A 23,960-nucleotide genomic window follows, 5' to 3' on the forward strand; every position below is an offset into this window, starting at 1 on the left:
GAGGCAGAGGCAGGGGATCACAAGTCCCAGGCCTGCCAGGAGACTAGAAAAATAAGGCAGAGGAGGGCTGGAGGACACCCTAGGGTCACGATCCAGTAATTAAAAAAAAGAGCAAAAGAAGAAATAGTAAGAGCAGAAAATGGCAAAACAGAAGACAAGATACAGACTCAAGGTAAAAAAGACAAGGACACAGACAAACCTGGGCTGAGTGCTCAAAGAAATGGGAAGGGCCATCAGGACAAACAGCAGAGGGCTCACCTGGACCAAGCCATCAAAGGTCCAGACAGTGCAGCCCTCAGCTAACCAGGAAGAGGGACAGAGCCCTGCACTGTCCCACAGCCACCTGTGTCCTGTCCCAGGTCAGGACAACCTGACCTGCAGCCCACAGCCAGCCTGTGTACTCTGCGCACAGCAGCACAGGTGCTGAACAGAGCCCGAGCAGGAAGTCGAGCAGCAGACACGAGGGGCTTCAGAGTGCGGCCACACGTGAAAGCAGCCCACCATGACTGACCTCAGGCAAGACGCCACCAACCGAGGCCTGCAAGGACAAGCGTGCAGGAAGCACGAGGCCCATGCGTGACAGAAGGGCACACAGCTGGTAAAGGCCCTGCCTCAGTCCCAATGTGGGTCCAAGAGCAGCCCAGGAAAGCCATCCTCATGCCCTCCCACAGCAGGAGCAAAGAGCGGAGCTCACACCAAGCCAGGCCCCCAACTCCAGCTGCAAAACCACCAGGGAGACGCCAGGGGAGAACAGACAGCCTGACACCATCCCAGCTGGGCAGCAACAAACAGATCTGCACAAACAGGCATGACTCTACCCGTTCCGCTCTACAGAGACCAGGGAGAGAGTTCAGCCAAGCTGCTGGACATGAGATCAAGTGTATGCCTGCTTCCTAGGACCTGGGAGACTGAGGCAGAAGAACCGCAGCAGGTTCCAGGCAAGCTTGGCACCCAAGCAACACTCAAAATATAAAGTGCTGGGGAGGGGTGCATGTAGCTCAGTGGCAGAGCACCCTGGGTTCAATCCCAAGTACTAAGTAAATAAAGAAAATTAGAAGTAGTGCCCAGAATACATAAAGAACATGCACAGGACAACAAGGCAAAGAAACCCCACACTAAAACGTGACCCAGGTCAGGAAAACCTGACCTGCAGCCCATGAGAAGCCCCATGAGAAGATGCTCCTCACCAGCTACCAAAGAACCGTGCTCCTACACCCCAGGAAAACCTCATGGCAGTCTGCGCACAGTCCGACTGTGGCATGCAGAACAGCCACGTTCCACATAAGATACATAGCGGCACGCGGAGCAAGCCCAAGGAGCCCTGCAGTCCCTCCCCGGGCACAGAGTGCTCCGTGCCACACATAGGAATAGAACACCCCAGCAGCCCTACTGCCCACAGAATGTGACCCTGCTGACATGCAGAACATCTTGGGGCATGAGCCCAGTGTGTGTGAAGCCACAGCGGCAGACGGGGAGGGAAAGCAAAGGACGATCCACCAGAAGGACAGAGACAGCAGGAGGTGGGACAGGAATAGAGACGAGCAGCACCACATGTGGCTTCCAGCAGGCACCAGCACTGTCCTCATGAACTGGGTGGCCTATGGCAATGTGACCTGCACACTGCTACCCTGTGTCTGATGTGTCATTTCTGAATGCACTTGTGGCCGGCTGGGAACAGCTCAGTCAGGGTGCCCTTGCTTTACAGGTGCAAAGCCCTGGGTTCAATTCCCGACACCACAAAAAATATTAGCTTCTTGTCAGAACAGGCTTCTTCCTCTCAAGACAGCCTGCAATCTAACCTCCCTTGAATGTGTACTTTTTTCCTGAATAAATCACTGTGCCTCAATAAAAAATAAAAAGAAAGTTTCTTTTTTTTTTTTTTTGAAAAATCACGTGCCTATCTGATGTCTAATAAACGCAACATTAAGTCAGTGCCTAGAGCCTACCTTCCTTGGCCAAGTTGGACAGCTCTGTATGGTGGTCCACAAGCCCTTCATGCGCTTCCTCCTCTTCAATGGTCTCCTCTTCATCTTCCACTGAAATGGGCATCACCAAAGGTCAGGGACAGGCCAGGCTCTCAGGGAGTACCTGAACATTCCCCACTGAACTGCCAGCCTTACTACTAAAGAAACTGCGAGTGGGCACCGGAGCCCGCTGGCCAGCCCTGGCCTCTGCCTGCTGCAGAAGTAAGCAGGGAGTATACTCTCCCCCACATTCAAGAGGCAGTGAAATCCTGCTTCCTCACAGGACAGGCCACAGGGAGTGCCACCAACTTCCCACTGACTGCCCAGCCCCACTGCAGAGAGATCCACGGGCATACAGCTTGGCCCTGAGCTCTTGACCCATCCCCAGGAGGAGTAGGCCATGCCCAGCCCACACCCTCCCAGCTCTCCTGTGCCCTGATGCTACCAGCTCAGACGGGCTCTACCCATCTATCTTCAGACTGCAGCCCACACCCTCTCTCGTCCTGGCAAATCAGAGCTGGTGATGTCCTAGCAGCAAAGCCCTCCACTATGGATCCCACTCCCCTGGGGCCCGGCCAGGGTGCTGCACCCTCTCTCTCAACAGCAGCCCTCAGCAGGCTCCATCCAGTGGACACCCATGCATGTCCTGCCTCCATCCTACGAGCACAATGCACAAGCAATTCAAAGCCTCTCCCACCCCAGTCCTCACTTCCTCACTTCCCCACCGTCCACCAGTGGAGCTGCTGGAGGGAGGCTTGGCCCTAGGACAGGGAGTGGGTCGGAGAGGGATGCAGTGGGGGAGCAAGGCCTGAAAGCACCACACGGGGTGTGTACCCAGGCACCTTGGTCATCTAAGCCACGGTCGCCTGCTCCTGCCTTTGCAGCAGAACATGATCCTAACTGGACCAAAGACATGGCCGACCCCTTCTGCCAACTGATGCACACCAGAGCCTCAGACTCCCAGAACTTCACCAAGCCAACAAGACTGCACTGTCACTGCAGGTGCACTGCTCAGACTGCCCACTCCTGCCCTATCCACAGGATCTGCACACAGGTTAGAAGCCAATGCCCCAGAATGCCCAGCTCACTCACACCTGGTGGCTACACCTATTTCACTCTCCAGTGGGTGCTAATGCCTGAACACAACAAGTGTGCCTCAAAGGAGCCCGCAGCAGGCAACTGTCACCTTGGACTGAAGGCAGCAGGCACAACTGGCCGCAACCTGACACATCCACCCCACTGCACCAGGGCCACCCTCAAAGACAGGCACTCAGATGTGCCATCTGAGCAAGTGGCCCCAAGACCCTCTAAATGCATGAGGGTCGCCACATCCCACACTCAGACACCACCACGGGCTCCACAACCCTCCAGCAGACCAGGAGGCGCCCAGGTGAACTCAGGGAGTCGGACTTCCCAACCAGCTCAACAGGGCCAGGCAGCATGGACTGCAAGCCCTGCCCACCGACAGGCAGCACCAAGGGCCAGGGACAGACCTTCGTCATCAGTCAAAGAGGTGCTGGCTTTCCTTTTCCTTCCAGATATTCCCGAGTCCTGAAAGAGAATAAAATCACAAACATGGTATCTGGAATTGCAGAAGGGAAAGTCAGGAAGAAATGCCTATTCTGCATGTGCCCACGAGGATGGCAGGAGACCCTGGGCGGAGGTGGAGTGGGGTATAGGTCCCAGCAGTGGCCGAGTGGACTCCTCACAGGAGACCAGGGCTCTGAATGCCAGTTTGTTTTTAAAGCAGGCTGACTTTTACAATCAAGGGAATAGTATTCATGACAAATAAATTCCTCCCAATGGAAACAAATGGCCCCCCACACTAGAACACCATGTTCTCTTCACTGTTTTCGTCCCTTCTTACACAGTAGAGTGACAGACCAGAACCTACCAGGAAGTGCTCAGGAAACGTGCCACATCCCCTAGCTCTTGACTCCTTCCCTGAGGAGATGAGAGATGTGGTTAGCTTTGGCCAAAGGTGTGGAGAGACCAGCTCCTCGCTCGGCCTGCATTTGTGTGAGCTACACTCCTCCCTCCTACGACCCCAGACAGACTGTCACAGGTCTGTGACCTTTCACAAGGGGTTACCTCTGGGACTCCACTTCCAGTAACGAGAAGCATATGCCCACCCAGGGTCTGCCCAAGTGCCAGAAGAAGTGAATACAGCCTGAACCAGGTTCTGGCACATGCCCAATGAGAGGTGCCCAATGCCTGGGGTGGCTACTGCAGGCGTGTCTGCAGGAAGGATGACGCAGAGGCACAGCCTGGCAGACATTTGATGATCCATCTCCCTGTCCACGAACTGACCACAGCAATAGGTGCGAGACCTCAATTCTGAGTGTGCAGAGCTGACCAACTTGGGGTGCCGGCTCACATGAACACACCTCAAAAGAACTGAGATAAAAATCTAGACTAACTAAATGGATGGAGCTGAAGAATATCATGCCAAGCAAAATAAGCCAATCCCCCAAAACCAAAGGGTAAATGTTTTCTCTAATATGCAGATACTAATTCACAATGAGGTGTGGGGGGCATTAGGGAAGAATGGAGTTACCTTAGATTAGGTAGAGGGGAGTGAGAGGGGAGGGAAAGGATTGGAAGGACAGAACGGAACAGACATGACTTTATGTGTATGCATGGCTGCATGATCATGTGATTCTATAACACGTACAAACAGAAAAATGAGAAATTATTTCCCATCTACATATGGTATATCGAAACTCATAAATGCATTCCACTGCTATGTGTAACTAATTAAAACAAATTTTAAAATGGAAAAAAAAAAAAAAAAAGCTAGACCAACTACACAAAGACTAATGTAGCAACCAGGAAGACTAGACATGCAGAAGGGGTCGCTGACCAGCCCTCCCAGGCAGCTCTGCAAGAGGCTACCACACCCCAAAGCTGCTGGGTGAGCAGTGGAGGAGAGTAAAGCACAGCAGAAGCAACATTCCGGGTGTCCCCCTGGGTGCCGGTGAACCGAGGCTCACCATGCTGAGCAAGCCTGCTCCACTGAGCCATGCCCCGCCCGGGAAGGCTTCCCAAGAGCAACATACCTTTCCTAGAAACCTGCTGCAAGTTCAAAGCCTTTTTCCTCCTTTCTTCTAATTCTACTTGTAGTTTTATTTCTACAACCTAAATACAAAGAAGTCAATAGCCAGTTATTAAGGATCTAAGTTACAGAAGTTCTGTATATAATACATTAAAACTTATACACATAAATAAATAAAAGCAATTGTCCAGCCTCGATTCACACCACTTGGTAAAACATCCAGTTTGATGCTTTTCCACTTGGTTTGTGTCTAGCTCTACCCTGCCCAATGTCTACATCCTGGGAGAGAGGACGCGTGCTGGCACCTCCCCTGGGCACAACTCGCCTGTCCGATGTTTGACCAGAAGTGCTCGATCTCCCGGGCAGCGGAGGCAGCAATGCGCCTCAGCCTGTCCTGCTCCTCTTTCTTCCCTCGCTGCTCCCGAAGCTTCTGTTCCTCGTGGTGGCGCGCCACGGTCCTGACGAGCTGGTAAACAAAGGTTCAGAGTTTAACTTCTGCCCCAGGTCATGCTAGAACAAAGGAATATCTACATTTTAAAGAAACTCTTCTGCCAAGATGCATCTATACATTCAGAATTCAGCAGGAGACACTGGTACAAGCAAAACCCACCACAGACTTTCTGCCTGGCTTCCCTAGAAAGTGCTGTTCTACACAACACAATGATGTCCTCCTGCGCAGGATACACTGCGTTGCTGCCCCCTTCCCGCTGCACAAGACCGATGCCTTCCCTTCACCACACACAAACCAGAATCACACTTTTCTTTCTCTGTGATTTTGGTACCGGGGACTGAACCCAGGGGCACTTAACCACTGAGCCACGTCCCCAGCCCTTTTTACTATATATTTTGAGACAGGGTCTCATAAGTCACTGAGGCTGGCCTGGGAATTGCCAACTTGCCTCCACCCCTCGGTGCTGGGACCATAGGGCGTGGCCGGTGCTGACGGGCTGCAAGCACCTCCTGGCAAGAGTGTGCAGGGTCACGGCTGCTGTGCTGCATGGTCCAGCTGTTCTCTAGCAGCTGCTGTCCTGCCAGCTGCACCCCCAGGGGCAGTGAGGGGAAGCGAGGGATGCACACCCAAGACACCAACATCCACATGCTGTCCAGCCAATGCCCACCCCAACGCCTACATGTCCAGTCCCCCACCCTGTCCATGCCAGTGTCCACCTTTGCAGGACCGTTTTCCACAACTTACAGGACATCTGGGATTTTTCTGAAACAACCATGGATCACACTTGAGGCCTTTTATTCTCAGAGCCCCACTGTCCCCTCTGGTAGCAGCCTCACCCTTCCTAACCCAAAGGGGATGTGTACAGAGCAGGGGGCAAAGATCAAGCTCAGACCTCAACAGGGGAGGGTAAAAGGGCCATGCCCAGCCTGAAGAGTGGTCCATGACACGGCAGGACAGCAGGTCCCAGCTGCTCACACAGTGAGGATGGCCCACGTGTCCCAGACATCAGTCATCTGCTCCACTTTTCTATAGCCAGCAGCCACACCTCCAGAGTCTCCCAAGAACTGACAGGCAGCCATGCAAACCAGGGGTGTTAAAAGGCCAGGCAGTGATGCATGGGGTAGGGTGGGCAGGTCAGGGTACACCTGGCCACCCATTGACCAAGGCCTGCTGCTCCAGGCTCTCAGCGCCTCGGCTCCCTGATCAGCCCTGGACACCTGCAGAATTTTGGGTGCTGGAGGCAGACTAATTCCAACCACTAGGCAAAACCAGAAAAGGCACCCAAGCTCTACACCAGAACTGCAGCGGAGGACACGCCTGTTCTGATAGGCCCTTCAAGGCAGAGGAGGCCATCTCAGTTACCTTGCTGCAAGAGCAAAATGTTCTCCTATGCAGGACCAGCAGGAGCCTTCAGGGAACTGGCCCAAGGTAGCCCACTGACTACAGCCACCCCCAGGGGACCCACCTTTCTAGCAGCAGCCAACTTCCACCTCCGCTCCTGGGCAAAGTCCGTGGCCATCCACTGCACCTCCTCCAGCAGGTAGTCCCAGTGCGACTTGGGACGTGGGGCCTCCTGCAGTTTTGGCAGTCGTCTCAGGGACCACAAGCCTTCCTTCCTCAGATCTGCTACGCGCTGATGGATGTGGTTTTCCTGTAAGGGATGCAGTACAGGGAAAGTAAGGGGTGGGCGTGTAACTACTAAGTGTTTTCCATTAACTTAGACCCCAAATACTTGAGAAGACTCTACTATGTGAATGGCTCAGATACTGAAGGGAAAGAGACCTCCAGGAGGCTCTAGTCTAAGACGAGACTTGGACACAGGTCAAAATGGCTCCAGGCAAGCACAGAGAAATGGCAAAACTGGGGCAGCATCCCACCATCTCTACACAGCACCAGAGCACTAGGCAGAGTTGTGGCCCAGGGCTGGAGTGTCTGCTGCATCAGACCTGCGTTCCATCCCAGCTGCAAAAAAAAAAAGGAAAAACAAAACAAAGCAAAAAAAAACTAGGAAAGACTCAATGCTCACACCAAAGCGTTAACAAGGGAAACACTGTGGCCTTTGGAACTCGTTTCAACAGTCAGGAACATGGAGGAGCCATGGAGCAAGACTGGCCCACTGATGGCCACTGATGCCAGAGGTAACGGGCAGTGCTAGGCTCAGGTCCCTCTGTCTGCTCTATGCACACTTCTGTTACTTCACTAATGAGGCTAAACAGATGCAGTCGTTCACAAGAGCAGGTATGGGGTGGGGTGGGCGTTAGGGTGGAGGTGGAGGCTCGCACACCACTGTGCAAGGCCCAGGTCCCATTCCCAGTACCAAAGATTTTTTTTAAAAAAGGATCAACTGCTAGGGCTTGGGTGTGACTCCAACAGAAGGGTGTGTGTTCCGCATGTGTGAAGCCCCAAGCCCTGGATTCAGTCCTCAGCATAGTGGAAAGAAAGCTCAGTGCTTGGCAGTGCTGCTCAAGGACAGGCCACAGACCGGGGGCGCAGGACCTGGCCACCCCCGTCTGAGGCTGAGGCTGAGGCCCAGCACTCACACCCTCAGCCACAGCTGCCAGCCACATAGCCAGGGGCTGTCGCCGCACCGCAGGACCCTCCATGAGCCTGCCTCCACCAGAAGTCACTCCCCTTGACTCTCACCCTGGTTTCCAACGACCACAGCCATGGGCCACTGTCACCACCATAGGCTTAGCTTTAATTACCACATCCTTAAAAATGCAAAAAGTGTGAGCCTCAAGCTACGCACAGGCAGGGACTGATGCCCATGCTTTTGGTCCAGCTGCTCTCCAGGCTGTGGCAGGAGGGTATCTAGGCCGGGAGCCAGGTCAACCTTGGCCTTAGGGCGGCAAGCGCAGGCAAAGGAGCAGGCAGGCAGGACTGCACCTCCCACTGCCTGAGCCTCTCACCAGCGTGATCTGTTCTGCCAGCTTGTCCTGGATGCTGTCCTGGGATGCGGCCGCATTCTGAGCAGGACTTTGCGGTTTGGGGGGCGCCGATGCTGCCACCCCCGGAGAGCGGGATGTGACTGGAGACAGTGCCTTGCTGCTTGCTGAGGAGGGTCTGCTCACTGGCGAGGACCGTGCAGGCGAGGGCCCCGGGACTGCACTACTCCCTGGTGCAAGCGATGAGGAAGCAGTGGGTAGAGACCGTTGACAGGGCTGGGCAGAGTCCAGGGGGGGCCTGGTCGAAGCCACCGTCTAGCAGGCAGAAGACAAGCAAAGCAGGGTCAAGACAAGGCTTCAGGACACCACAGAACTCATGCCAGAGCCCAGGCCAGGAGAGGCCAGCACGCAGCCCGTCACAAGCCGCAGTCCTGCCAGGCAGGGGCACCCTGGAGCACAGCCACAAGGGGACCTGAAGAGTTCCCCTCTTGAGCTTCCCCAAGCACCCTACACAGCTTTCTAGCTGTGGCAGGAGGGTCACTAGGCCAGGAGCCAGGTCAGCCCTGGCCTCAGCGTGGAGCAGGCAGGCAGGACTGCACCTCCCACTGCCCGAGCCTCTCATCAGCGTGATCTGTTCTGCCAGCTTGTCCTGCATGCAGAAAGCTCCCAGAGCTTTCTGCTCTTGTTTTCTTTTGCTTTTTCCAGCTCTCTCACCTTCAGTTTTTAAGTCATTGCGTTTTACAACTGTTGATTGTGCCGGCGTTTTCCTCCCCATAACTCACACTGTCTTCTTCTGAAGAGCAAACCCCGACTCCACTCACAACTCTGGCAGAACTCTGCTGTGTTGCCCAGAGGCCACCTCAACCCCCACAGGAGCCCTGCCAAGGGGGAGGCGCCCAAGAAGAGGACCACAGGTAAGTGAATAGAAGGCCTCACAGTCAGGACCAGAGAGGGGACAGCTCTCCAGAGCAAGTACTTGCCCTTGAGACATGGACCTAGGTGATTCTCCTGCTCTGGGCAGGAAGTCACAGCTTTATTGCACACTTTGGGGAACAAAGCTTCACTGGGACACAGCCCGTCAGTGTGCCCTCAAGCTGTCTGTGCTGCTCTGCACTTCAGCAGCAGAGCTGAGTGACTGGCCAGCAAAGCCAAGACACGGCACAGCAGTCCCTTTAAAGATAAGCTGGCAGCCCATCCATGGGTAGTGGGTTTTTACAGACCCTAGAGCTTCCACACAGGCAGGGTGTGTTTCCAAGAGAGAAGGAATTGCTTCCATGAAAACCTCAAGGAAGCACTGACCTAGGGGAGCTCAGCTGTGCTGGGAAGGTCCACATGTCTACCCCTGCCACAGCCCCTGCAGCCCAGCCACTCCACCAATGAAACAAGGCAGACAAGACTGCTTCACAGGCTGCAGGGCGGAGAAAACAAAACCATGCCACTGCCATCCCTGTCACAGGGCCTGCCACCTTGCCTCAAAGGGACAAGCAAGTGGTCACTGTCACTCAGTGCTGCTTCCATTCTATTATCATGTCCTAAAGACTGGCACAGCCCATGAAGAACTGGAGCTCCAAGTCCCCTGGGCAACGCCCTGGTAGTGAGGACGGCAGAGGAGAGGGAGTTCTTTGTCAGCAGGCTCTCCCACGCCCAACACCAGTAGAGAGACAGACAAAGCTGGGCTCCCAGGCTCAAGCGCTTGCCCTAGGGACCAAAGCCAGGTTACTGAAACACCCTAAGCACAGCCCTGCTAAGACTGGTCAGTGGAGGAGGAGGGGCATGTCGAGCCAGGCAGGTCAGTGATGGCTACACACACTCATAGAGCATGGCACCCAAAACAGGAAGAGCCACCCATGGAAGAAGCCTGGTGAACGGTCAGGGGCAGTTTTGCCCTCAGACAGGAATTGCTCAAGCCTATAACATGGGGCTAGCTCCCAAATCTCCAAGATTGGCCAAATTGGTCACCATCTGAGAGTCAGAAGGCATATCAAGTAGGACATGGACACATACCCTTGGTGTCAACAGGTGGAAGTTTCCTGTACTGAGGGCACCAGCACCATAGCTTTACGTTCCTTTAACAATGATTACTATTGCAGAGCCAAATAAAACCATGTTGCAACTACTGAATTAACCAGCTATTACAAGAGGGACAGTAAAATTACTATCAAAAACTGCACAAATTCTGGCTGGGGTTGTGGCTCAGCGGTAGAGTGCTCGCCTAGCACGTGCGAGGCCCTGGGTTCAATCCACAGCACCACATAAAAATAAGTAAATAAAGCAAAGGTATTGTGTCTAAAGTCAATGCTACAAACTAGTTCTTTCCTTCCACACTTAATAAAACTACAGATGTCTACACAATACCTGTGGCTGGGACGGAAGCTGAGCAGTCTGCATCTGTGCCTTCCCGGGCATCGGAACATGGAGCGCCGGCTGGGAGGGCTGTGGAGGAGGAGCCGGGGGCTGGCTGGGCTGGGGGGCAGGAACAGAGACACCAAGCTGCTGAGTCTTGGGCTGGACCTGGGGCTGTGTCTGGGCCTCCAGAACCTGTGGCTGCTGTGAGAACTGCAGCGTGGAGGGGAGGGCAGAGGTGGGGACACTGGCCGGGGGCAGCCTTGCGGGCAGCTGTGGTGGCGGGGTGTGCAAACTGGCAGCATTCTGCACGGGAGGCCCTGTGGAGGGGTCGTATTGCTGCTGGCTCTGCTTCTGTCCAGTGAGCTGGGCAGCCTGCGGGGTGGGGGGCATCCCTCCTGCAAAAAAGAAAAGACACCACAGAACTGACCTCAGGGCCTGGGGCTCCCACCAGCAAGTCACAAGGGCGTGCGCCCATGGCCTGAGGCTCGTTTGAAATCACCACACAAATGGAAGTCAGTGTTCCAGCAGGTCTAACACCAGGACCCTCGAACACAGAAGGAAAGCAGGATGCTCCACCTCTGCAAATCAGCAGCAAGCCACTGGGCTCAGAGAGCCACAGGCACCCTGCTACACAGCTGCCAGGGCAAGCAGGAGTGAGCACGGAGAACCACAGCCACAGTGAGAGGTATGGCCCCCACTAGGGCCAAGTACAGGTCTCCAGGGCTTTGCAAACCTCAGGGGAAGGCACTCGGACACTCGCAGACTCAGACCCTCTGCTGGATGCACTCCTCACCCTCACAGCCTCAACAGGGGTGGCCTCAGGCTGTGCATGCCCCTCAAACTAGAAGCACAGGGCCTGTGTGGCTTACCTTGCACGGTTGGCATCAGCTGCTGCAGAGGCACGCCGGCACTCACCCCCGGGGGCTGGAAGACCACCCCTGGATGGCCCACTTCAAGTCGAGGTCTCTTGGACTGCTCTAGAACGATTTTCAAGAAAGTTGCCATTTCATGTAAAAATAAAACCAGAGAAGCAGCAAGAAAAACATGTGCAAGTGTTTTACGATCTCTCCAACAGGGAGGCCTTCCCATGCCATGGGGTCAGGTTGATAAATACAGTTCATTCTCATCAAGAACTCGTCAATCAAGAGAAAACTTATGAAAAGGCAAAGGACAAACAGCGCTGGGCAGTGAGACTACCCAGGACGCACAGAGGCCCACATGGCAGGACAGTCACGCTCCAACAGACAGGGAGCTGCAACATAGTGCAGAGCCACTGGCACCCAAGGAGGCTGGGCAGCCCCATTTGAGCCAGAGGAGCCCACATCCAAGAGATGAGTGGCGTGGCCCAGGTGGCAACCAGACAGAGGGCCACTGCGTGAACAGGTAGCTGGCGCCCTGCGGCCTGCAGAGGGTTGTGCACTTCCAGGAGCTTTCCTTCAGGGAGCCACAGGCTCAAGACTGGCACTGAGCCCCTGCCCTGCAGGTGACAAAGAACAGCAGCCACACACACACACACACACACACACACACACACACACGGCTAAGATGTGCCCTGGGAGGAAGGGAGCAGCCACAGTGTGCAGTGCTGCACAGCCACCAAGAGCCACAGGCGTGTGGCCTGCAGCGATAGCCAGTGGGGTCAGTCGTCTTCACAGGACATGGTGTGCACACAAGCACACCTGAAGGAGGGTCCACAAAGATATGCGTGCAGACGATGCTTGTTTGCACAGAAGCATGTCTGTGAGAGCCCAGAGTGCCAGCCACAGGGCTCCCGCCACACTCCAAAACACCTCAATCTCCCATGGAGAAATTCACCGTGACATCTAGAATCTGAAGAAAACTTCTATATAAAAAATTACAACCTCTGCCAGGTATAATGGTACACACCTGTAATCCCAGCAGCTCTGGAGGCTGAGGCAGGAGGATTACAAGTGCAAGAAGAGCCTCAGCAATTTAGCAAGGCCCTAAATAATTCAGAGGAGACCCTGTCTCAAAATAAAAAAATAAAAGGGCTGGGAATGTGGCTCAGGGTAAGTGCCCCTGGGTTCAATCCCCAGTACCCCAAAAGAAAAAGACAACCTCAAAAGCAGATGGCACAGCATTCTGCCATGTGGTGACCTGCGTGAGCCAGGGACACCTGACTGACTGGGCCTTCCACCCCAGGCACACTGTTACCCAACTACTTTGTTACAGTGATGAGGGACCTCCACAGCAGAGAAGCTCCCTCGAGTGAGCGAGCACTGCGCAGTCACACTGCCTGAGCCAGGACATACCTGCGGGCGGCATCACCGGCTGCCTCTTGAATGGGTCCACCTCCATTGCGCTGCCTGCTCCAGTACCCAAGCTCCCTGCCAGGGCTTGCTGCTGAAAAACATGGGAGATGGTGAGACTCTGGTCCAATGCGGCCTCTCAAGAACGAGCATGAACTAGAACTGCCACAACAACCCCAGGCACTGGCTGACGGCTTCTCAACAAGTGGGATCTACCCAGTGTCTTCAATTCACATCTGGAACATGTACCTCTGTATGGTAAGGTGTCTGACGGTCCTAACTTACCTCTGGAGAAAAAAAGGACTTGCATAAGACACACCATTCTGGTTTCAAATGGGATTTCAGATCACACCTATCCATAGTCCTTGGGAAATGAGCTGGCTTTGCCTACCAGACCACACAAAGGCCAACCTGGGAAACTTGGGACCAGCTGCACTGCTGGCCCAACTCCTGACAGACATTCGGCAGTGAGGGGGAGAGTGGGCAGTCTCCCTGCTGGAGAGCCCCAAGACCAGGCAACCACAGCTTCCTTGGACCTTCAAGGTGACATCTGCAACAGTCCACACTACTTGATGTGTGTGTGTGTTTACATATTTAGATATGGTAATTCTGAGGCAAGTCTGATTCCAGCCACCTATAGGTGACATTCTGAAAGGATAAAGCTATGGAGGCAGAAGCCATCAGGGGTGGCAGTAGGTGGGGGTGGAGGGGTAAGGACAGGGAGGACGCAGGCTCTGAGGCAGGGAAACCATCATAAATGACGCCATGATGCATGGTGCTAACCCTCTGTGTGGCCCCAAGTTAGCCAAGACACTATGCACTCTGGGTGGCAAGGATGTGAGCCCTCAGGGGTGCTAACAGTAGGAGGCTGGGCCTACATAGGGCACCTTCCTCTCCAATCTGCGGCCAGCCTAAAGCTGCGGGCAAGGTGGCAGAAGACAGTAACCAGACCCACCCTCCCTGTGGGCACCCTCCTGCCCCCACAGCAGACACGAAGTGGGTGCTGTTCCACAGCTGCCAGACGCCAGCCAGGCTCCAAGGGTGCCATCAGCCCCACTGCACCAGTGGGAGAGCCCTCATAGGCCACCGTCCAGCAGGAGGGGTCTGCTCATGCCAAAGGCCCCGCAGCTAGAGAGAGACACTAGGGACCCCTAGAGAGCCACTGTCACCACACAGCCCACGCATGCTCATGGCACACAGCCCGCTCACACCTAGTGGGGGTGGGGGAGCAGAGCACAGGCGGGCACACGAGGAGGGAAACAGTACCTACCAGCATACTCTCTGTGGGCAGGGCTACAGGAGACTTTTAGTTTCATGTGTACATTTTTCTAAACTTTCCACAAGGAATGTGTATTATTTATACAATCAAGGGTTTTTTTTTTTTTTTCTTTTCCTGCTACTACAGATTGAGCCCACTTTACCCCTAAGCCACATCCCTACCCCTTTTTAAAATTTTGAGACAAGGTCTCACTAAATTGTAGAGGGTGGCCTCGAACTTGCAATCCTCCTGCCTCAGCCACTTAAGTCACGGGGACCATAGCACCCAGCCTAAGTTATATTTTAACGAAACAAGCTGGTAAAGGGTCCTCATCCAGCTGTGGCCAGTACTTGCTAAGATCAAACACACTCCACGACATTGAGCTCCACATGAAATGTGAAACAAGGCAGAGGTGGCAGGCAGCACAGGACAGGGCCCACCCTGGCACAAAAGGATGAGTGTGGCCAGGCTTCCAGAGCAGGCCAAACCCAAAAAACAGACTCCAGGATGAAGAAGGACAGGCAGGAGGACAGAGGGGCGTGGGAGCACAACACCTCCCTTCTCTCCCCGGCCTCTGCCTAGGTCTGACTCAAGACCAGCGGGCTGACACCACATGCAGGTGCAAGCAAAAGCCAGAGTTCGAACCTGAGTCCTCAGGTGCCACCTGCCTCAGAGGACAGAATCCGCACCTCTGTTCAGTGAAGTTAGCCAGGTATCAATGCAGAACGACTCATCTTCAGAACAATGAAACAGAGTCCAGGGTTTCTACATGCGATTCACAATTCTCCAAAATCCAATGCAAAGTTGCTCAAAAACATAAATAAGTATGGAAACCTGAGCCACAAAACAATCCAAGGACCTCCACCCCAAGGGGACCCACAAGCTGGAATCAGCAGGCAGGAATTTAAAGTAGCTTTAGTAGGCACACCAAATATACGAAGAAAATACATCCTAACAAAGGACCAAGAAGAAACCTGGATGGAAACCCAGGAACTGACCTGGACTGCAGAGCTGAGAATACCACATCTAAAATAAAACCTCAGGATGTGCTCAGGGGCAGTACGAGGGCGCAGGACAGCCAGTAGGCCCAAGGCAGATCTCAAAGAAGAGAGCTGCTGGACTTCCAGGCCCACATGGGGTGAGCTGTGATCATGGGACCCTCAAGAACACCACAGCAATCCAAGGGCCTACGAAAACTCTTCCTAACAAATGATGCCTAAGACTGGATAGAAATACCAAAAAGCCGGCAAAGTGGACTTCATCAAAACCAGAAAGCTCAGCCAGTGCAGTGGCCACACGAGTGATCCCAACAGCTCGGGAGGCAGAGGCAGGAGGGTGGTGGGCTCCAGGCCAGCCTGGGCACCTTGGCAAGACCCCGTCCCAGAATAAAACATAAAAAGAGTTGGGGTGGGGCTGGGGATGTAGCTCAGGGGTAGAACGTAGGATCAGCATGCTCAAGGATCTGGGTCCAACCCTGACACCACAAAAACAAAGTCAGAAAGCTCTACTCGCCCAAAGGCCCTGACAGGTGGGCTGAGGACACAGGAGTACACTGCCGCTCTGCTCTGCAGAGTGCCTGGGAGCTCTGTGGCAGGCCCCCCACACAGATCTTCAGGACAACCTTTGTCAAGCACTCTGCTGTCATGAATGTGTCACTAGTAAAGAAACTATTAGTTTTAAAATAAAAACTTGATTTTTTAATAAAAACGAGAAAAGGGATACTCTGGCAGGATTTAATTCTAGGTGCTCTTTTAAGAGAGATGGCACCAAAATTGAGTATATCCACAGAGTTAATATTATTTACGGGGAGCATCGAAACTAGGCCACAAAAAGAAGGTGAAGGAAGGAAACAGACCACGGAAGAGACAAGCAGAACGCCTGAATTCCAAAAGGAGTGGACTGGGGCAAAGAAGGTAAAGACAAGCAGTCGCTGGCAGTTCCTGGGAGCCAAATTTCTACCCAATCAAACAAACAAATTATTTTAAAAATATGTGGTACACCATTAGACTTGTCCTTTGCAAGTCTGGTGCTCCGTCGCTGCAGAAGATGGGCTCTCCAGCTCCTGAAGCGGGTGCACTTGCATGCCCAGGACCAGACACCCAGCCCAGTGCTTACCCAGATGTGAGCAACACATAGCAGAAGCACCCTCTGCGCCTTCCTTTCAAACACGCATTAAAACAAAACCAGACATCACCGACTAGACCTGAAAACTCTTCACTGTGCACACAAAAATAGACACATATCTGTAAGGTGACACAGAAGGCAGTCATTGGGCTCCAGCCCCAGAGCCACAGCAGGTCCCCACTTTCCTCACCACTAAGATCACAGAAGCACATCCCATCAAGACAGCCTCACACTGAGTGTGTGTGTGCGCGGCACCATGCCTGCAGGACAGTGCAACACACACCACTCCACACATCAGTCTGTAGGCTTTCCATCAGCAGAGCCCGGCTGCAAACAGCAGCTCCTCTGAAACTACATCCACATCATCCTCAAATGCTCCGCAAGCGCCCAGTGCTCAGCAGTGCTTGGGCCAAGCACAAGGGCACGAGGGCACTCCACAGAGACTCGCGATGCCTTAGACTCAAAATGCTCCTCCTAAGACCTCTGGACAGACAGAACCCAAAATCAGAGAAATGGCTCAGTGGACGGCAGGTTCTCAAAGCGATGGCACATCAGCAGCCACCAAAGCACTGCCACCAGGGATCACAACACAGGTGCAGGGAAGGTGAGGCTAAGCGGCCATGTGAGGTGGGGGGCTGCAGCGACTGCTCCTGCCTGCCACAGGCAGATGACAGACAGGCACTGTCTGCACAGGTGCTGCCCTTCATGCACACACCCACCTGTGTTCTACCCGCACACTACCTCTGCACACAGCACTTCCTGGAACCTTCCCGACACAGGCACTGGAGTCTATCCTAGAGGCTCACCAGTCAGTATACCTCAGTGCAGCTGTGAATGACAGACCCAGACTGAGGTCTCTCCCCAAGGACAGGAGCACAGCTCTCCATCCCAGCTCTCCTCTAGGCCTCAGATCCACTGGCATTTGAGATCCTGCAGAATCTACGATCAAAATGGAGACTCCTGGGTTTCTCTTTTGGTCTCTTAAATAATTTTTATCATGAAGTATATCATAAAATATGTGTGATTTTAAGAGCACAGTTAAACTAATCATACTATTTAAACAGGGGAATCATTTCACCAGACAATCCACTTTTCTGTACATCTGAAATCTCTCATCATACATTTCTGAGAGGGAAAATGGGAAACACCTGACATACAATTTTAAAGAGCAATAAGGTAATCCCTATGTATTAATCACCTGGCTTAGAAAATAAAATACCACTTGTGTCTAAAAGCTCCACACCCCTACTTCCTGCCAAGGTACTCGTCATCACAGTAGGTGACAAGCATCTCCCCAAAGAACCTTTGCACATTGTCAATGGAAATGTAAAGTAATGCCGCCATCACAGAAAACAAGGCAGTTCCTGGAAAACCAACGCAGAGTGACCAATGACCAAGCTACCCTCCTGCAGAGCGTGCATCCTCAGGGAACTAAGCACAGTGTGGCCCTTGGGGACTGGCACCAGAGAGGCTCAGGCAGCAGGATCTCCTGAGCTGGGAGTTCAGGTCCAGCCTGTGCAACAGGGGAGACCTGCCTCAAAGTGAATCAAGGAACAGGTTCTGGAAACTCATGAGCAGCAATGGACAGCACTGCACCGAACGCCTCGACTGCTAAGGGGCAAGTGGCCTCACACATGACTGAGACACGGAGTGCACTGACTGGGCCACACCTGTGCAAACCACCATCTCTGACACGCTACACACAACGCTCCTGTCTGTGACCCCTCAAGACCACCTGCTTACAGCGTCTCGGCTGACAGCTGGCCTCTGTGCAGCATGGGCAGTGCTCACCACTGCATCTCACCTGCGACACTCTGCGGCGGGCCCCTGCCAAGCCCCTTGCCTTCACTGCTCACTCGTCACACCCCTCCACGGAGACATACACAGTCACCATCCACTCTCCTGCCAGGGGACCTTCCAGCTATTCAATTCAGGTCACACACAAGCCATGCTGTTGGGAATGCCCCTGCCCATGTTGTGTGGAGGAACACAGAAGCACCTCCAGAGCAGGCTGCCAAGTCAAAAAGGGCATGCCCATTGCCCGCCCCTCCCAGGGGAGGCAGTGTTCCCAAACACCTAGCCCAAGTACCCTCCATTAGAACCCAGGGGGACTCCCACAGAGCCCCAACGACACTTCCCCCGCAAAGCTCTGGCAAGTGGGTCAGTACCTGGAGCGTCAGCCTGCATGGGCAGCTCTGACTTCCACATACCATGCTCCCACGAAGCACTCACCAATGTCAGCTATGAGAGCACTGACCCCAATGTTCCTCCAAGCATTAGCAGGAAAGATGCCCACTTACAACCCTTCTGACAATCTCCAATGTATCTTCAAACTCATTACAGCAGGTACATAAACAGCAGAATCAAATTAATTATTCTCCATAAAAAGGAATGAAACTCCTTGAAAAGGGCTGACTCCAGGGCTGCACAAGGGACATACATGATGACTCTTAGCATTTTGAGCCACAATGAGAGGGACATGTCACAGGATACTGGAGCTGGCTTGAAAGGGCTCCAACAGGTCAAGTACAGATAAGTCGAGCATCTGAGGAATCTGGAAGGGCTGGGCAGCAGGTGCCTGCAAGGAGCACAAAAATGGACATTGTGACCAGGCACATGACAGCACCTATAGCCCCAACTACTTGGGGGCAGAGGGGGAAGGATTGTGAGTTCAAGCCCAAGTGAGACCCATCTCAAATAAAAAAATAAAAAAAATCTACGGGCTGGGGGTGTAGCTCAGAGGCAGAGCACCTGTCTAGCAAGCACCAGCAGGAAAAAAAAAAAAGAAATATTTTAAATTAAAAAAAGGAGAGCATGGTGATGGTGAGGTGGGTTCCCGCACGTGTGCACAGCAAACCCAGCCAACACCAGCACCAAGATCCACAGGCTCCCTGTTCTGGAAGTGCACCCCAGTATTGGATGTGCCATTTTTACAGACTAAAGATGACATTCACAAACCACGTCATCAATACATAAAAGCACCTGACAGACTTCAACACGCACAGGAACAAAGGGAATTCCCTTCGCCCGATAAGGAAATCAACAAACCCACAGCTCAGCTCCCACTTGCTCATGGAGCAGGACAGGACCAGCCAGGACACCATGTGCCACTCCCACCTGGCCCCAGGCTGGAGCCTACTGACCAGGACAGTGAGGATGAGAAGTGGAATGCACACAGGTCAGAAAGGAAAGCCAGCCTGACTCCATGCAGACAGCTCTCCATGCAGAAAACCCCATAGAACCTCAATTTAAAGAGCCCTTTCTAAAACTAATGGATGAGTTTAACAAGATTGCAAAATACAGACTCAAATAATCAACTGTATTTCTATATATCTGCAACGAACAGAGGGAATTGTGTTCTAAGTACTACTTATAAGACCGCCAAAAAAACTGATAAGTAAAGACCTAACAAGACGTACACACAGGAGCAGCATGCTGACAGTTCTAAGAGGGCAGAAACCAAACCGTGAGTGAACGCAGTGATCTGCCACACTCAGAAGACTCAGCACTGCAGGCACTTCTCCCTTGCCAGCCAGAGCCACCACACCAACACCCAGCAGAATGTCCCAAAGCCAGTAGGCCAATCCAGAAGGTCACATACAGAGGCAAAGCAACAAGAACTACCATCACCATTCTGAAAAGCTGGAAAACACATGCCACCTGGCCCACAGGAAGCCACGGAAACCAGGATGGCTGCCACTGCCAGCAGACCATGGCCAGCACACGGGACCACGTGGGCTCTGGGAAGTCACGAAAGCCACCCAGACCAACAAGGGTCATCTTCTCAAGATGCGGTGTGGGCACAACACTGTGAATCTCTGTCCGCATCTATCATGCTACAGAGACCATAGACCGGGGGGAGGGGTCACACCTGTGATCCCAGCAGCTCAGGAGGCTGAGGCAGAAGAACTGCAAGTTCAAGGCCAGCCTCAATTTTGTGAGGCCCTGTCTCAAAATAAAAAATAAAAAGGGCTAAGGATGGGGCTGAGGTGGTGGCTCAGTGGTAGAGCTCACCTGGCATGCATGAGGCATTGGGTTCCATTCTCAGCACCACATAAAAATAAAGATATTGTGTCCACCTAAAAACTAAAATAAATAATAAAAAAATAGGCTAACTAAGGATGTGGCTCAGTGGTTAAGCATCCCTAGGTTCAATCCCAAAAAAAGAAAAGAAAGAAAGAAAAAGGATGAAATTGATCAGAGGCCTAAATTACTAAAAACATAACCCTCTCCCAAAAAAGAAGAGAAAATCCTTGTGACCTTAAACTGAGCATAGAGTTCTTAGATATAATATCAGAAGCATAAGCAGTTTTTTTTTAAATAATTACTTGCATCTCATTGGAATCTTCTGGTGTTTTTTTTTGTTGTTGTTACCAGGGATTGAACCCAGGGACACTGAACTACTGAGCCACATCCCCAGCCATTCATTTATGTTGACTTATTTCTTTTCATTCACTTAATTATTTAGAGACTGGGTCTTGCTAACTTGCTTAGGGCCTCACTAAGTTGCTAAGGCTGGCCTTGAACTTGTGATCCTCCTGCCTCAGCCTCCTGTGCTGCTGAGATTACAGGCGTGGCCTTGTGCCCTGCATGTACTTCATCAGAATTTAAGATATTTGTTCTGCAAAAGATACTGTTGAGAAAAAGATAAACCACAGGACTGAAAAAAATTTGCAAATCTTATGTCTAACAAAAAATTTAACATCCATATTATGTAAAAAACTTTCAAACACAACAATAAAACAGTTCAATGAAAACATCTGTAAGCCGTGAACAGACACTTCACCAAAGAAAACCCATGACCAGCAAGAGACACAGGAAAAGATGCCTAAACCAACAACCCTAGATGTACAGGAAAGCCACTGCAGACCTGTCAGTGTGACCAACACTCTGAAAAGTCCACCCTGGAGGAATTGGATGGTGACCCTGCACCCTATGCTGGGAACACAAGATGGCACAGGCCCTCTGGAAAGGCTGGCAGTTCCCCGTGAGGCTGGATGTACACTTAACACACAGTCTGACTGCAAGGTGTTCCCTCAGGTGAAGAGAAGTCCATGCCCACATTAACACTGTGCGCACAAACTCCTGACACCTGCAGTCCCAGGGACCCAGGAGGCTGAAGCAGGAGGATGCAGGCGAGGCCACTCAGGCAACCTAGACATACCTTGACCTAACAAAGAATAAATACACATGTACATCCCTAAAATGGAAGCACCCTCCCGAGGTGACAGGTAAGCAAAACAGGCACGTCCATTCAAGGAGTGCCACTCAGCCACAAGGGCACAGCTGGGACCCCGCAGGCACCACCACGGAGCTAGAGGATAGGGCCGGGGTGGGGAGGGGCCTGGCCATGGAAGTCCTGGGAACTACCTGGTCCTTGACTGTGGTGCAGAATAGCCTACTCCGTGGATTTGTGAAGACTCACAGAATCAGGCCAAAAAAGTGAGTTTTACTGAATATAAGCAGAGTGAATTTAGATAGACGGAAACAAATACCCATGGGACTGATGAAAATAAGCACCCACGTGTGAAAGGACATAAACATGGTAGAAAGAGGAGCTCCTGGTTACAGGGTCCTTCAACCGCTGCACACAGAGCGCCCACTGGGACCATCACGGCAATGACTGAGGCAGACACAGCAGCGACAGGGAGGGAGTGGAGTCTCAGCACTTACGCATTCTCAGGGCATCTTTCCTGCTCCTCACTCTTTACACAGAGAAAAACAGGGCTTCCATGGGACAGGCCTGGCCATGCCACCTCAAGCAAGCACTCAGTCAACCCCAGCCATCATGGGACGGGCTCCTCTCAAACACACCTGGCTAGAGCTTGCATGGCATGTGGGAGGCCTGGGGTCCACCCCAGCACTGCCAAAAAAATCAAACACACAATTGGATATGACCCAAGGAAATACTGCACAACCCTGGACCCACCACACTGCACCAAACAGGCTGGTACTCCTCAGAAACAGCAGGGCCACAAAAGACAGACCAGCCCAGACCACAAAGACCAGGACACCGCAGAGGAACACCTAGGGAGGTCTGGGTCAGGGTCAGAGGGAGCTGGAAAGGGATCTTAGGACAGGAGGTGGGACCTGGGTGTAAGCTGTGGATCCGTGTCTCCTAGCTGACCATGCATGGTGTGGGCCAGGTGACATCCTTACCTACCAGGTGCTGGAGCATCTGGGTTAAGGCTGTGAACCAACACCGCACACCCGTAAGAGAACAAACACTAAGCAGAGGCAGCAGGAAGCCGCCCGCCGGCTAGCTTAGGGAGAATTGGGAGTTTTCTGTACGTTTAGTGCAAGTTTTACGTGTACCTGAGATTCTATCAAAAGCAAGAACAACAAATAACAAAAAGCATCACCAAGCACGGAACTGCTTCAGGACCCACAACTGATTCCAAAAGCACTAGAACCTGGCGTGTTGAACTCCTGGCACGGACTTGACTCCACCCAGAAGCTCACGGTCTCCACAATCTCGGGGACTTCACCTCAACATCCCTCTAGCTAAGGGGAATACCAGCATTATCATTTGCTTAAGATGTTTTCTTTTTCTGTTTTGCAACATTCTCAAAATACAGGTAAAAGACACAAGAAAGGACGAACACTGAAAACACAGCACACAGGGGTCCTGGGCACACACACAGGACTGAAAGTGGACATGCAGACTAAGGGCCACCACCACGCTGCAGTGCATGGGAGCAGCGCAGCGAGGCCTGGGCTGGCATAGGCTCATGCAACTTGATCTACAGCTGTGTATGTGGGAAGGCGTTTTGACTTTTAAAAAATAAGGAATGGGCTCTGGAAAAAAAAATGCCAAAGAGCAAATAGTAAATTGAAGTTAAAATATCTGGATGAAGGAGACGTTTGGGATGAGACTACAATTTAGAACCATCGAAAAGTACCTGAGGCGGCTGCTGCTGGGATGAAAAAGCAGCAGACACATTTGGCGGAAGCTGGGTTGCTATAGCAACAGGAGTCCCAGTCTGCCCATCCTTGCCTGTCACAACCTTTACCTGAGAGAAATATTTTGAGAAAAAAAGGCAACATAATTTTAAGACTGCTCAGAATTTTGTTAGAATTTCATTGCTGACAGCTCACTGATTCAGGTGATTAAAATGCTTTTGCATCAAATCCTGTCAAGGACACTGAACTGAGAGATGTGCTACATGACGCCCGGTGACCCTGATGCGCACTCAGCAGCTCCAGTCCAGATCATGGGCGCACCCTGGATTCTACAACCCCAGACTGGAGTGGGAGTGGCAACAGACTCAGGGAGGAAGTCCTGCGGCTTCTCTGGCCGTCTGCACCACAGCGCAGCTGCCGACCGGTGGTCCTGTGGCAAAGGTCCTCGTCGGCAGCAGGCTGTGGAGGGCTGACCTCTCACGTACAGTGAAGGGGACCGGTTTACAGACAACACTGGCATACAAACAGAGAACTGGACTTCACTGCCTCAAGGCAACAGAGGTGAAGCCCTCAGAATAATGTAGACCTTCTGAAAAACAAGAACGGTCCATCCCAGGAAGGACGCCAGAGAAGACACAGATGGCAGAGCCACACAGATACATCCACAGAGCCAGAGGACATGGGCAAAGAGACGAGCTTTGGCT

General features: G+C 52.6%; 1 protein-coding gene across 7 annotated transcripts in view; it reads right to left on the bottom strand.

Annotated features, from left to right (window-relative positions):
• Ep400 (E1A binding protein p400) overlaps window positions 1–23,960 on the bottom strand; it is a 99,444-nt gene that overhangs the window by 60,586 nt on the left and 14,898 nt on the right. For 5 of the 7 annotated variants that reach the window (XM_076838743.2, XM_076838733.2, XM_076838700.2 and 2 more), the window contains exons 3-12: window positions 12,975–13,065; window positions 11,571–11,678; window positions 10,711–11,096; window positions 8,380–8,670; window positions 6,936–7,121; window positions 5,345–5,485; window positions 5,024–5,102; window positions 3,859–3,908; window positions 3,458–3,515; window positions 1,947–2,036 (exon numbers count right to left, since the gene is read on the bottom strand). In XM_076838743.2, the coding sequence (XP_076694858.2) occupies window positions 1,947–2,036; window positions 3,458–3,515; window positions 3,859–3,908; window positions 5,024–5,102; window positions 5,345–5,485; window positions 6,936–7,121; window positions 8,380–8,670; window positions 10,711–11,096; window positions 11,571–11,678; window positions 12,975–13,065 (1,480 nt within the window). The remainder of the gene's footprint in view (window positions 1–1,946; window positions 2,037–3,457; window positions 3,516–3,858; window positions 3,909–5,023; window positions 5,103–5,344; window positions 5,486–6,935; window positions 7,122–8,379; window positions 8,671–10,710; window positions 11,097–11,570; window positions 11,679–12,974; window positions 13,066–23,960) is intronic. The other 2 variants (XM_076838716.2, XM_076838709.2) reach the window with 1 other exon arrangement.

The sequence above is a fragment of the Callospermophilus lateralis genome, chromosome 1 (genome assembly GCF_048772815.1).
Source record: "Callospermophilus lateralis isolate mCalLat2 chromosome 1, mCalLat2.hap1, whole genome shotgun sequence".
In the NCBI taxonomy this organism is placed as follows: domain Eukaryota; kingdom Metazoa; phylum Chordata; class Mammalia; order Rodentia; family Sciuridae; genus Callospermophilus; species Callospermophilus lateralis.